The sequence below is a fragment of the Equus caballus genome, chromosome 16, assembly GCF_041296265.1.
Source record: "Equus caballus isolate H_3958 breed thoroughbred chromosome 16, TB-T2T, whole genome shotgun sequence".
Classification (NCBI taxonomy): Eukaryota; Metazoa; Chordata; class Mammalia; order Perissodactyla; family Equidae; genus Equus; species Equus caballus.
This window is the reverse complement of record NC_091699.1, coordinates 83,119,499-83,132,076: the sequence shown is the minus strand read 5'-3', so window position 1 is coordinate 83,132,076 and position 12,578 is coordinate 83,119,499. Positions and strand designations below refer to the sequence as shown.

General features: G+C 34.6%; 1 protein-coding gene across 6 annotated transcripts in view; it reads left to right on the top strand.

Moving 5' to 3' along the window:
- The window catches only part of STAG1 (STAG1 cohesin complex component), a 371,021-nt gene that overhangs the window by 112,527 nt on the left and 245,916 nt on the right, over positions 1-12,578 (top strand). For 4 of the 6 annotated variants that reach the window (XM_070238181.1, XM_023620972.2, XM_070238185.1 and 1 more), the window contains exon 3: positions 162-264. The exons of the other annotated variants lie outside the window; for them this stretch is intronic. In XM_070238181.1, coding sequence (XP_070094282.1) covers positions 162-264 — 103 coding nt within the window. The remainder of the gene's footprint in view (positions 1-161; positions 265-12,578) is intronic. 6 annotated transcript variants of the gene reach the window in all.

Here is a 12,578-nt window from a genome sequence, read left to right as displayed (position 1 = left end):
AGGCAGGGAGGATAACATTTTCAGTTTGCTAAAGAGTTTTTCTAAAAGTATAAACCACTTCTAATCAGCCTTATAGCAGGAGGTAAGGAAAGTAGTGGGACAGAACTGCATTATATTTATGAATTAATTTGTTCACTAAAATAATATATCACATTTTCTAGGGATTCAACTAATGAAACTACTGCCCATTCCGATGCTGGCAGTGAACTTGAAGAAACAGAGATCAAAGGAAAAAGAAAAAGGGGTCGTCCTGGCCGGCCTCCAGTATGTATTATGCTTGTCTTCTTTATTCTTATAATAGTTATCAAGCAGAGGGGCTTGATATGAGCTGTTGATTCTAGTACTGTTAATACTTTTTTTTATTTTAGTGATAAATTAGAGATTCTTGTAAACTTTGCTTCATAAATTGGCTTGGTAGTGATCAGAAAAAGGAAATTGATTATAGTATCTTTTTTCCTCTTCATACTTTTCTTGTAAATAAATGGTGGTCCATGTGAAGTCGTAAAGAAGATAATTAACATGGAATGAGTTGTAGTTAGTTATGACTTCCCTGCTTTTTAGATGTAACTGTGATTTCTTGTGAGCTCTTAAGTGTGCATTTTGGTAGTACTAGTTTGGGATTTGGGGCTGGTCTCAGGATATATTCTCATTGATACTTGATTGAGAAGTTTAGAAGAGCTCTAGGTATCCTTACTTTGAGGAATATCTTTATGTATTCTGAATACAACAGTGATTATTTAACTTAAGGCAGCATAAGCTCTCAGACGGTAGTATCAGTGGGTCAAGAGGTTAAGGCTTAGATTGTTTTCTGCTTATTTTTATGATGTGATTTTTCTGTTAGCAATTTTTTAAATAAAAGTTCTTATTATGGAAAATTTCAGCTTCCTTTTATAGCCCTGTACTACTGTATGATTTTTCTGAGACTATAGGCAAGTTAACATTGGTTTCTCTAAGATTCATGGGTTATAGGTGCAAAAAGTCTTAGAGGAAGTAAGACTAAACTTAGGAAATTTAGCTTGAAGATAGGAGAATGAACTGCCTACATGATTGCTCATTTGAATTTGTCTCCTCCAATTGAAATTCTTCACTTATAAGATTTAGATTAAGTGCTGTCTCCTTCAAGAAAGCCTTTATTTTTTTCCCTAAGGAGAATTTATCACCCCTTCAGCAGGCTATTGTATTATTCTTTAGAAATTATTTAATTCTGATGTGTCTACAGCTGCATCTCTGTAATATTTTGCTTTCCTTGATGATGAGGAGTTTGTGTATCCAAATGCTTGTCTCTTTTGGGGTTGGAAATATGATTTCATTTTTAGTGAAATTGCTACTACGTAATCTAATAGGTAAATAGTACATGTTCATCTCTGTTTATGGAATTGAAAAAATATTGACCAGGATAGGATAGTAGCATTCTAGAGACTTGTGTTAGACTTTGGTCCGTATTTTCACCCTCATTAGTTCCCATGGCTATCTACACTTCCGCCTGACTCAGGCCCACTTCTTGATCTTGGAACCAACACACCTTCTTGAGTTTCTACTCTGGACTTTGCAGTGAGCTGGTGCTTTTTATGTCATTTAATCCTCACACCAATACTATGAAATAAGTCTTATACGCAATTTGTAGGGTAGGAAAAAAAATAGGAAGTGGTAATTTACCTAAGGTCACACACACTGTGTCAGTGGTAAAGCTAGGATTTGAATTGTTATCCTAACTTCCAAATTCTTTCTCTTAAATTAAAATGCCAGAATGCCAAGCTATTAGTTAATATGGAGAGGTATAATTGTCAGAACGATCAAATTTGAGTTATACCACAGTACCCATTCTGAAGATTGCTTGCACATTTTCTGTTAACTGGCTCCATTTTGAACAATTCCAAGTTTCACTTGATACACTCTTTGTTTAGCTATTCTAATACTATTCATACTTTTTAAAAGGACTTCATGGATCTCTGGTTTTATTCATTTACTCAGTGAAATGAAAATAAATAGTATAAGGACTTTTTATTATGAGCAGTGTTGTTTTCCTTATTTCTGAATTCTTACAGGGCATCTTATTTTTGGTATTTCTTTTCAGTGTACTATTATCAGATACTTTTGTTTCTTATTAAACAACCATTATTTTGCAGTTGTCTTAATTCATATTTGTTATTATTGTAGCTCTCTACCCAAATAATTAATGATCTCTAAACAAACATTATATAGTGTCACATTTATGTCTGACCTGTGATTGTATTAACAAATAATGAACATCATTTTCTCTGTCTACACACACTATTTGCTTGGTGATCACATCTGATCTCATGACTTTAAATACCATCTCTAAGCTTATGTCACCCAGATTTATGTCTCCAGCCTGGACTTTACCCCTAGACTCCAGACTCAGATACCTGTTGAGCATCTTCATTTAGATATTTAATGAACCCAAGATGTTTAAAAAAACCAAATTCCCAAGCTTCCTATCCCCTGCCCGCCTTTCTTCTCTAATAGCAACTTCATTCCTCTGATTATTCAGGCTCTAAACCGTGTAATCATCTTTGACTCTTTTTTGTCAGCCTGTATCCAATCTATCAGCAAATCCTGTCTAATCTATTTGTAAATTGCATCAATCATTTTTACCTACAAAACTGATTAAGCCACTGTCATATGCTTTTGCTCAAGCTTAGGCTTGCTCCTTGTCTGAGGGCCCTGTCTCATCTAATTGAGGCCTCCCCTAAAGATGAAATGGCAAATCCTCAGTTTTACCCAGGGAGACTTACTATTCCCTTTGTGTGTGTGTTTCCACCTCTTTCTATAGCACTTATTGCTATCTAACATAGTATGCATTTTACTTATTTACTTATTGTCGGTCTCCCTTACTAGAAGGTAACATGCATGAAGGAAGGGGTTTTTATTTAATTTATTTAGGGCTGTGTACTAGCGTCTGACTTTCAGTAAGTTTTTATTGAATGAATGAATGATGTTTAATTTTGTTAAATCGTCACTTTTTTCCCCTGGTGTTTAAAATTCTTTTTATTTTGAAATAATTTCAGACACAGAAGAGTTCCAAGAATTCTACAGAGAATTTCTGTTTAGACTCTTCATGCAGATTGTCCAAATGTTAGCATTTTACTACATTTGCTCTATCATATTTTTTTCTCTCTCTCTCTATACAGACACATATATATGTAAATATATATTTGTATATATAAATCTGTATTATATACCAGTTATGATTTTTCAACTATTTGAGAATAAGTTGCAGACATGATGCTACTTTATATTCTTAATGAATATAGAGTATGAATTTCCTTAAAATCAAGGGCATTCTTCTACACAACTATAGTACAGTTATGAAAATCAGGAAAATAATATTTATATAATACTGACCTTATCTATACACTTCATTCAGATTTTGCCAGTTGTCCTAACAATGTCCTAAGCAAAAGAGAAAAACATTTTTTTCTTCTTGGTTTAGGTGCCAATCAGGATTTTATGTTGCTTTTAGTTGTCACGTAAATCAGCACATCTGTAACCTAACCTATCTTTAGTCTTTGATTTAGTATTTTATTAAGGACTTTGTTCTCTTAATTCTGTTTAAGTAAGAACCAGCTCTTCTATTCTCAGCACTGTTTAACTTTTTAATTTGTTTAAACTAAGTAGGATAGGTAAATAAAAAGAGGTACAGTTTTTACTTTTATGTCTATATATTCATACACATAAAAAGAAGATGGAGAATACAGAACAAAGTGTTAACAGTGAGTACCAGAAGGATAGGTTAACAGCTGAATTTATTTATAAAAATTTATAAAAATCTTCTAAATTATTTGGTATTTTTATTTAGAATATTGTGAATTCATGATATTTATATATTTCACATAATTTTTAATGGCTGCATAATATTCTGTACCAAGTTATTTAATTAATCCTCTGTTGCTGAACATTTATGGTAAAAATTATTCACTAATCTAAACCATGCTGACATAAACTATATCGTAAATATGTTTTCCTCTAGAGCCATTTTTTTGGGGGGAGGTCCTAAATTCTTAAAACTGGAGTTGGTTAGTCAAAATGTATGTCAAATGTTTTGAAAGCTTTTGATGTATATTATCGGTTTGCCTTTCACACAGCAAAATATACGGCATTACCTGTCTTACCTTTACTTATACTGATTGTTAAATCTTTGCTAATTTTTAAGTGGTATAAAATTCTATTAGTATGTTCTGCCATATTGATCATTTGTGTTTCTTTTCTGAATTGTCTATTTATCATGACTGTATCACTTTTTCTATTTTTATTTTTCTAAGAAACCAAAATCTCTTTACAAAATAATTTTTGTAGCTTATGCCTATGTACTTTTATGATCACTTTTGGAAATGTATTTATCAGTTGGACTTGTATTTCCTCTTCTTTCCCAAACTAGCCTTCTTATTTTTTTAATTTTTCGTTTAGCGTTTCTTTTGTAGACTAGTTTTTAGTTCTGACTTTCTTAATTTTGTTAAAATGTGCCATAATTCTTCCAAGAACCCAGAATTAAAATGTAAGTTGCCATTAAATTTCCTCATCCCAAGTGCCTTCCCTTCTCTCCTACATCTAATGAGATTCTAGATCTGATGAATTTTTATTTCACAGCGTCTTCTCTGTTTCTCCCTTCTTTTAGGTTTCCCAAGTTCTTTTCTTTAGGCCTCACTTTATAGGAGTCTGTACTGTTACCTTCCTACCTTTAGTCTTTTCTCTTTTCTCTTTTATCCTTTTTAATACTGACAGGTTGACCTTTTTTTAACCTGTTCAAATAGCAAGAAGTGCCTGTTTGTTGTGGGATATGTTCTTCTAACTTACCTTGCAACCTAATATTTTATTGTGTTTCCCTACTCATAACCTTTCATTCAGTCAGGTACATCTCTTTTGTTCTTCTGTATGTGGCTTGTGCTTTCTCACTTCTACATTTTAGCCATGGTGTTTTTTCTTTCTGTAATCCTTGTTTCCTAAGTTCTGTTTATACTAATCTTACTAATTTTACTCATCCATTAAGTCCCAGCTTGCAGCTCATCTCTTCTGTGAAACTTTCCTTGATTACCTGTCATGGAAATAATTTTTCCCTTCATAGAACCTTTCCAACAGTTATCTTAAACCAAACTTCCATGAAAAATATTTTTTATATACTATAGTTTGATATATTATATTGCAGTTATTTGTCTTGCTGTTTTTCTTTTAACTATATATAGAGATTTTGCATTGAGCTATCCCAAATATGTTTATGTACATTATTTGTGAAAGGGTAGGGGTTATTTCACGTTTATAGTTTATAAATAAATTCAAATAAAGCACAAAAGTAAAAAAAAAGTTGGTGTATCTGTATCTCTTAGAGCTTCTAGAAAAGTCATTGTGCATTCAGGCTGCAGCTTATTCTATATACAGCTTTTGGGATAGAGTAATTTTAGATAGTTAATTTTCCTACACAGCAGTGCTAACTTTTACTTAACACAGTTTACCAGAAGTTTAGGTACACATTTAAATTAAATAGTATTAGAGTTGTAGTAAAACATTTGTCCTAAAAAGTATTCTACACTCTGACATTAGATTGCATCATTTTCACAAAGATGCAGTGAAGGATGTATAGCTTTGTGACTTCCTGAGCCTGTTTTCTACAAAATTCATTGCTTTTTATGTTGAGGCAGGCTTTGTTTCAGATAGTTTCATTTTCCTACAGATATTCATTAGCATTTTTTCCCCACTGTGTCCCTTTAATTAGATGCAGCAATGAACGCATGACCCTAGTTTTCTGTATTACTAACCTTAAGACCATAGACATCTCACTTACACTGTTTATGGGATTTGAAGCATAAGTGTTTTTCCTCCACCACCAATTGACAAATTTGTATTGGGATATTGAAAAATACATCTTAAATACTATAAGTTCTTTGAAAACTGTGTGTGGTGCTACGTGGAAGTATCAACTTTTTTATGTGTCTGGTACCTGGTAACTGCATGACGAATGAAGAAATAATTGTTTTGAATGAGTGAAAAAAAATCTGTTTTCTAATACCTTGTATTCTTTAGATTGAATCAGTTTGAGTTTGTTTCCCCATGATTAGATCCAGGTTATGCATAATTGGCAATAATACCATATGTGTCACTTAGACTCTTAAGCATGAATTCTGAAAGGCAGAATACTTGAGACTTCATGAGACAAGGCATAGAAAGTAGACGTGCCCACTAGATTGAGGCAGATATTTGGGAAGAGATCCATTTGCTATTAGTAGAAGAAAGATTTCCTAGGCAGGTAACACTTGGGGTAGATGGAGTAAGCTGATCATGTTCCATCAGGGAGGTTATGTCTCTAGGAAAAGTAAACGTTTATAGATCTGTGCTGAGCTGGATCTATGCTAGAACTAGTGTCTTTGTGGTCTGACAGCCTGTCGTGGCGGGGGGATTCCATCTAACGGCCTGGTATTCAAGGATAGGACTTCAGTCCCTAGAGTAAACTGATAATGGTAGGACAGGACTCTAGCTTCAGAGGAACTGGGTTAGTTGCTAGGTTACTACTGCATTAGTAACCTCAGAATTAAGGCAAGGACACAGTTCTTAAGACAGCGCAACCTCTGAACTGGACCAGCCAAGCGAGTTTGACATAGAACATCATCCATTTCTTTCATTTGAGGTCACTTTGGATCCTTGTCCAGGAATAGGACTACATCTACAGGTGGCCTTATCTGTGTTGCCACAAATTTTTAGGGAAGGGAGCCTGGTAAGTCAAAGTACTTGAAGGGTTGTTTGTGTATTTTTAGAATCTCCCCTACACCCCCAACCACAAACAAACATGTGATTTGAGTGGGATAAGTATAGCTGTATGTCTGAGAGAGGAATTACTCTCAGGACTGCAGTTGTATCCCTTGAGTCTAAGTTAAAGATTGTGTGTATCCTGTTTTACTATGATCTTCCCTCTTCCTTACTCTTCTTTTTTTATTAGGGACATCCTTTCTGAACAACAGTTTTTTGATTTGTCTTTCTGAATCTTTACTGTTTATTACTGTCTGGATCTGTAATAGGAAAGTCACTCTTGTGATAATGGGGATAAAATATAGATAGACCCTAGATAAGATCAAATGGAGTTTTAGGTTCTTAATTTTTTTTTCCCCTTTATAACCAATGCTAAAAGTCTCCCAGGTGTGAGAATTATGGTTTGTTTTCTCTTTATTCATGGAGTTTAGTTCATACTACATATGTGCTATGTATGTATAATGGTGTATGTGTGTGTGACACACAAACTTTCCTACACACACATAGGCTTATTTGTTGCAGTATTATTTGTCATAGTAAAAGATTTAAAACAAAATAAATGTCCATCAATAGGTTAATGGCTAAATAAATTAATGTACAGTCATGCGTCACTTAATGACAGGGATATGTCCTGATAGTGCATCATTAGGTGATTTCATCGTTGTTTGAACATCATGGAGTGTACTTACACAAACTTACATGGTATAGCCTACTATACACCTAGGCTATATGGTACTAATCTTATGGGACCACTGTCCTATATGTGGTCTATCATTGACCAGAATGTTGTTATGCAGTGCATGACCATACATCTGTGCAGTGCAGCACTGTAGCTTTCAGAAAAGAATCAAGACATTCCGTAGGTCTTGTTATATAGATTGACTACAGAATATGTTGATAGTGAAAATAGAATGGTGTAGAACTGTGCATAAGTAACATAAAATATCATAGATACATGGAAATATATATGCATTAGGTTTTATCCAATTTTTTTTTTTATTCTGGTGAAATACACACAAGATTTGCCAACTTAACCATTTTTAAGTATGCAGGTCAGTGGTATTAAATACATTCATAATGTTGTGCAGTCATCACTACCATCCATTTCCAGAAGTTTCTTCATATTTTAAAACTGAAGCTTTATACGCATTAAACAGTAACTACCTCCTCTCCCCAGCCCCTGGCAACCACCATTCTACTTTCTGTTTCTATGATTTTGACTAAGTACCTCATATAAATGGAATCATAGAGCATTTGTCTTTTTGTGACTAGCTTATTTCACTTAGCACAATGTCTTCACGGTTCTTCCATGTTGTAGCATATGTCAGAATTTCCTTCCTTTCTAAGGCTGAATAATATTCCATTGTATGTCTATACCACATTTGCTTATCCGTTTATCTGTTGATGGATACTTGGGTTGCTTCCAAGTTTTAGCTATTGTGAATGATGTTGCTGGGAACGTGAGTTTACAAATATCTTTTGAGACTCTGCTTTGAGTTTTTTTGGGTGTATACCAGATGTATAATTGCTGGATCATATGGTAATTGTTTTTAATTTTTTGAGGAACTGCCGTACTGTTTTCCACAATGGCTGTACTGTTGTACATTCCCATCAGCAGTACACAAGAGTTTCAGTTTTTCCACATCCTTCCCAAGACTTGTTTTCTCTTTTTGTGATAGTAGCCATCCTATCATACTTACTATAGGTGTGAGGTGGTGTCTTATTGTAGTTTTGATTTGCATGTCCCTAGTTATTAGTGATGTTGAGCATCTTTTCATGTGCTTATTGGCCATTTTTGTATCTTTGGAGAAATGTCTGTTCAAGTCCTTCACCCGTTTTCCATTTGGGTGGTTTGTTTTGTTGTTGAGTTTTAGGAGTTCTCTCTATATTCTGGATATTAATCTCTTATCAGATATATGATTTGCAAATATTTTCTCCCATTCTGTGGTTGCCTTTTTACTCATTCCCCATTGCATGGTCTGAGCACCCTTGTCAAAAATTACTTAATGATATGTATGAGGGTTTATTTCTAGGTTCTATATTCTCCCATTGGTCTATATGTTTGCCTTTATGCCAGCACCACACTGTTTTCATTGCTGTAGCTTTATACGAAGTTTTGAAATCAAGAAGTGTGAGTCCTCCAGCCTTGTTCTTTTTCAGGATTGTTTTGGCTTTTTGGGGTCGTTTGAGATTCCCTGTGAATTTTAGAATCGTTTTTTCTGTTTCTGCAAAAAAGGTCATTGGAATTTTGATAGGGATTGCATTGAACCTGTAGATCACTTTGGGTAGTATTGACATCTTAATGATGTTAAGTCTTCCAATTCATGAACATGGAATTAGTTTCCATTTATTTATATCTTCTTGAATTTCTTTCATATGCATTTTTTATATGTTTAAATGTCTCTGGAAGGACATTTCAGGAATGAATGATGTTGATTGCCTCTTAGGACAGAAGATTGTGGCTTGATGACAGAGGTGGGCAAGTTTCCATTGTATAACTTTAATCACCTTTTGAGTTTTGAGCCATGTGAATGCATTACCTGTTCAGTAAAGAAAAGTAACATTTTCCCTCTCCTCTCTTCATACGAACACGTGTATGTGCTCATATACACACACACGTGCAAGCACAGAACTGAGAAGATAACCTATTATTCTTAATAGTGTGAGCACAGAAACAAGACTTGTTAGGAGGAGACAGGATGTAGAGTCGAACTATAAACAAGATGAATATGTGAAATAATGTTTTCAGACAACTTTAAATTGATCAATATGGCATGATTGTAGCCTATAAAGAGGACTCTGGTGTTGTAGATAACTGAATGGATTGTAATTGATAGCCTTACATGCCATGCTGAGGAGTTTGAACTTTAACTTGATGATTGTGAGGATCAGAGATTAAATAAACAAGGAAGTGATGGGATTAGGTTTGTATTTATAAGGATTATTGTGGTTGTTGTATTAGGATAGAGTGGCATTGTCAATGGAAATATAATGTGAGGCACATCTGCAATTTAGTGTTTTCTAGTAAGTTACAAGAAATGGGGGAAATTAACTTTAATAATATAATTTATTTAACCTAATATATCTACAATATTGTCATTTCATCATGTAATCAGCATAAAATTATTAACGAGATTTTTTTTTTAAATTTTTCCTCTTTCTCCCTAAAGCCCCCCAGTACATAGTTGTGTATTTTTAGTTGTGGGTCCTTCTAGTTGTGGCATGTGGGATGCTGCCTCAGCATGGCTTGATGAGCAGTGCCACGTCTATGCCTAGGATTTGAACTGGTGAAACTCTAGGCTGCCAAAGCGGAGCGCACAAACTTAACCACTCGGCCACGGGGCTGGCCCCTAATGAGATATTTTATGTGCTATTTTTCATAATAAATCTTCACAATCTTGTGGATGTTTTACACTTACCGCACATCTCAGTTTTGAGTAGCTGAATTTCAAGTGCTCAAGTGCTTGGATAGTGCAAGTATAGAGAATCAGTCAGGGTCTAGTCAGGAGACGAAATCCTTGCCAGTAATTTGAACAGAAAAGCTTAGTGTGAAGAATTATTAATTATTAAAAAGTCCTTAATAAATTCTCATCCAGGAATTGCAAATTAAGACAACAATGAGATACCACTATATACCTATTAGACTGGCTGAAATCCAAAAACCTGACACTACCAATTTTCTGGTAAGGATGCAAAGTAACAGGAACTCTCATTCATTGCTGGTGGGAATGCAAAATAGTACAGCCACTTTGGAAGACAGTTTGGCAGTTTCATACAAAGCTAAACATAGTTTTACCATATGATCCAGTAATCATCCTCCTAGGTGTACACAATTGATTTGAAAATTATGTCCACACAAAACCCTACATGTGAATGCATATAGCAGCTTTATTCCTAATTGCCAAAAATGGTGACCAAGATGTGCATCATTAGATAGATAGATGACAAAATGTGGTACATCCGTACAATAGGATGTTATTTAGAAATAAAAAGAAATTAGCTATTCAGCATCTAAACGACATGGATGAATCTTAAATACATGTTGTTAAAGTAAAAGATGCCAGTCTGAAGAGGCTACATACTCTATGATTCCCATTATATGACTGTAAAAGACAAAACTATGTAGTGATGATAAAAAATTTAGTGTTTGCCAGGGGTAAGTAGCAGGGTTGATTGGGTGAAAAACAGGATTTTTTTTAAGGTGGATTTTTTTTAAGGTGGTGAAACGCTTCTCTGTGATACTGTAACTGTGCATACATGCCACTATGCATTTGTCAAAACCCATCCAATTTTACAGAAAAAGAGTGAATTTCATGAATACAGATTTTTAAAAATTCGTTTAGGAGGTTGGGGGATAGCAGAGTGAAATGTAGAATGAAATACAGCAATCTAAGCAAGTGTTTGAAACAGTGTCACTGAAGGGAGTGGAGGAGGAGTTGGTCACTTAAGTAACTTTGGAAATGAGTCTGTAAGACCAAAGTCAACAAAACAGTACATAGTATATATAAGCACTCTAATCTAGTTCATAAAGTTGTTTTCTATGGGGTATGGTTTAACAATTCTAATACTGCCATGCGTGTATACTAGTGGGAGCCAAGTTTCTCACTGTTGGAATGGGAGTTTATTGATAAGGAAAGGGAAGAGTTGTCCATGTGGGAATGGATTAAAGTTGGAGATACCAGTATGAATTTATGTTGAGCTTAATATAGATAACAGATCATTACATACAGAAATATTTATCGTTAGATGTATACATACGGAACATATATTTCTTTGTTTGCTTCAGGGCCTAGAAGCAAGGACACTCAGTATCGAGGAGCAAGACCTAGTCCCCAGATCTTTATCTCTAATATCATTCTCCAGTAAAAGGAACCGAGGCTCCTTGGAGTATTGGCTGATTCTAAAATTGGAGAAGGGAATATGCAAGATGAGTCTAGATTAAATGTTATGCTGCCAGAAAGTAACCAAGTGCTAAACATAACACACACTCTCTCCTTCTCTCTCTGATGGGAATATGTCAAATGGACACAGGAGCCTGCTGAAAGATCTCCCAATGGCCAAAGGTGAAATAAGTTGAACAACAAAATACAATAATGTTGAATTACAATTGAAAGTGTAAGATAAATGTCGATAAGCCCACATTAGTATAAATGAATGAGTAGGTAAGAATAGACAAATCTCCCATACTGAAGAATTCCCATTACTATGTGTAAATGCTCACCCTTCAAAGAGGTGGAGCATAACTCCCCACCCCTTGAACATGGGATGCACGTAGTCACTTTCTTCCAGAGGATACCGCTTGGAAAGGGGAGGAAAAGTAACTTTACAGTGGAGAAATCTGGCAAACACTACCTCAGCCAGCTGATTAAGGTCAATATTAACAGTGATTAATCATGTTAACGTGATAACACATACCCTTGATATGAGATGATAAAAATGACACTTTATCATATCGTCCTTCTGAAACCTGTAATCCCAGTCTACTCTTGAGAAAACCATCAGACAGACCCCAGTTGAGGAATGTTGTACAAAATACCTGACAACTATTCCTCAAAACTATCAAAGTCACCATAAACCAGGGAAACCTGAAAAACTGTCACAGCCAAGAGGAGCTTAGGGAAACGTGATGTAAATGTAATAAGGTAATCTCGATGGAGTCCTGGAAGAGAAAAAGATCATTAGGCAAAAACTAAGAAAATCTGAATTAAATATGAACTTTGTTAATATATCAATTTTGGTTGATTAATTGTAACAATGTCCCATACAAATGATAAGATAATAATAGGAGTAACTAGATGTGATGCATGTGGGAATTCTCTGTA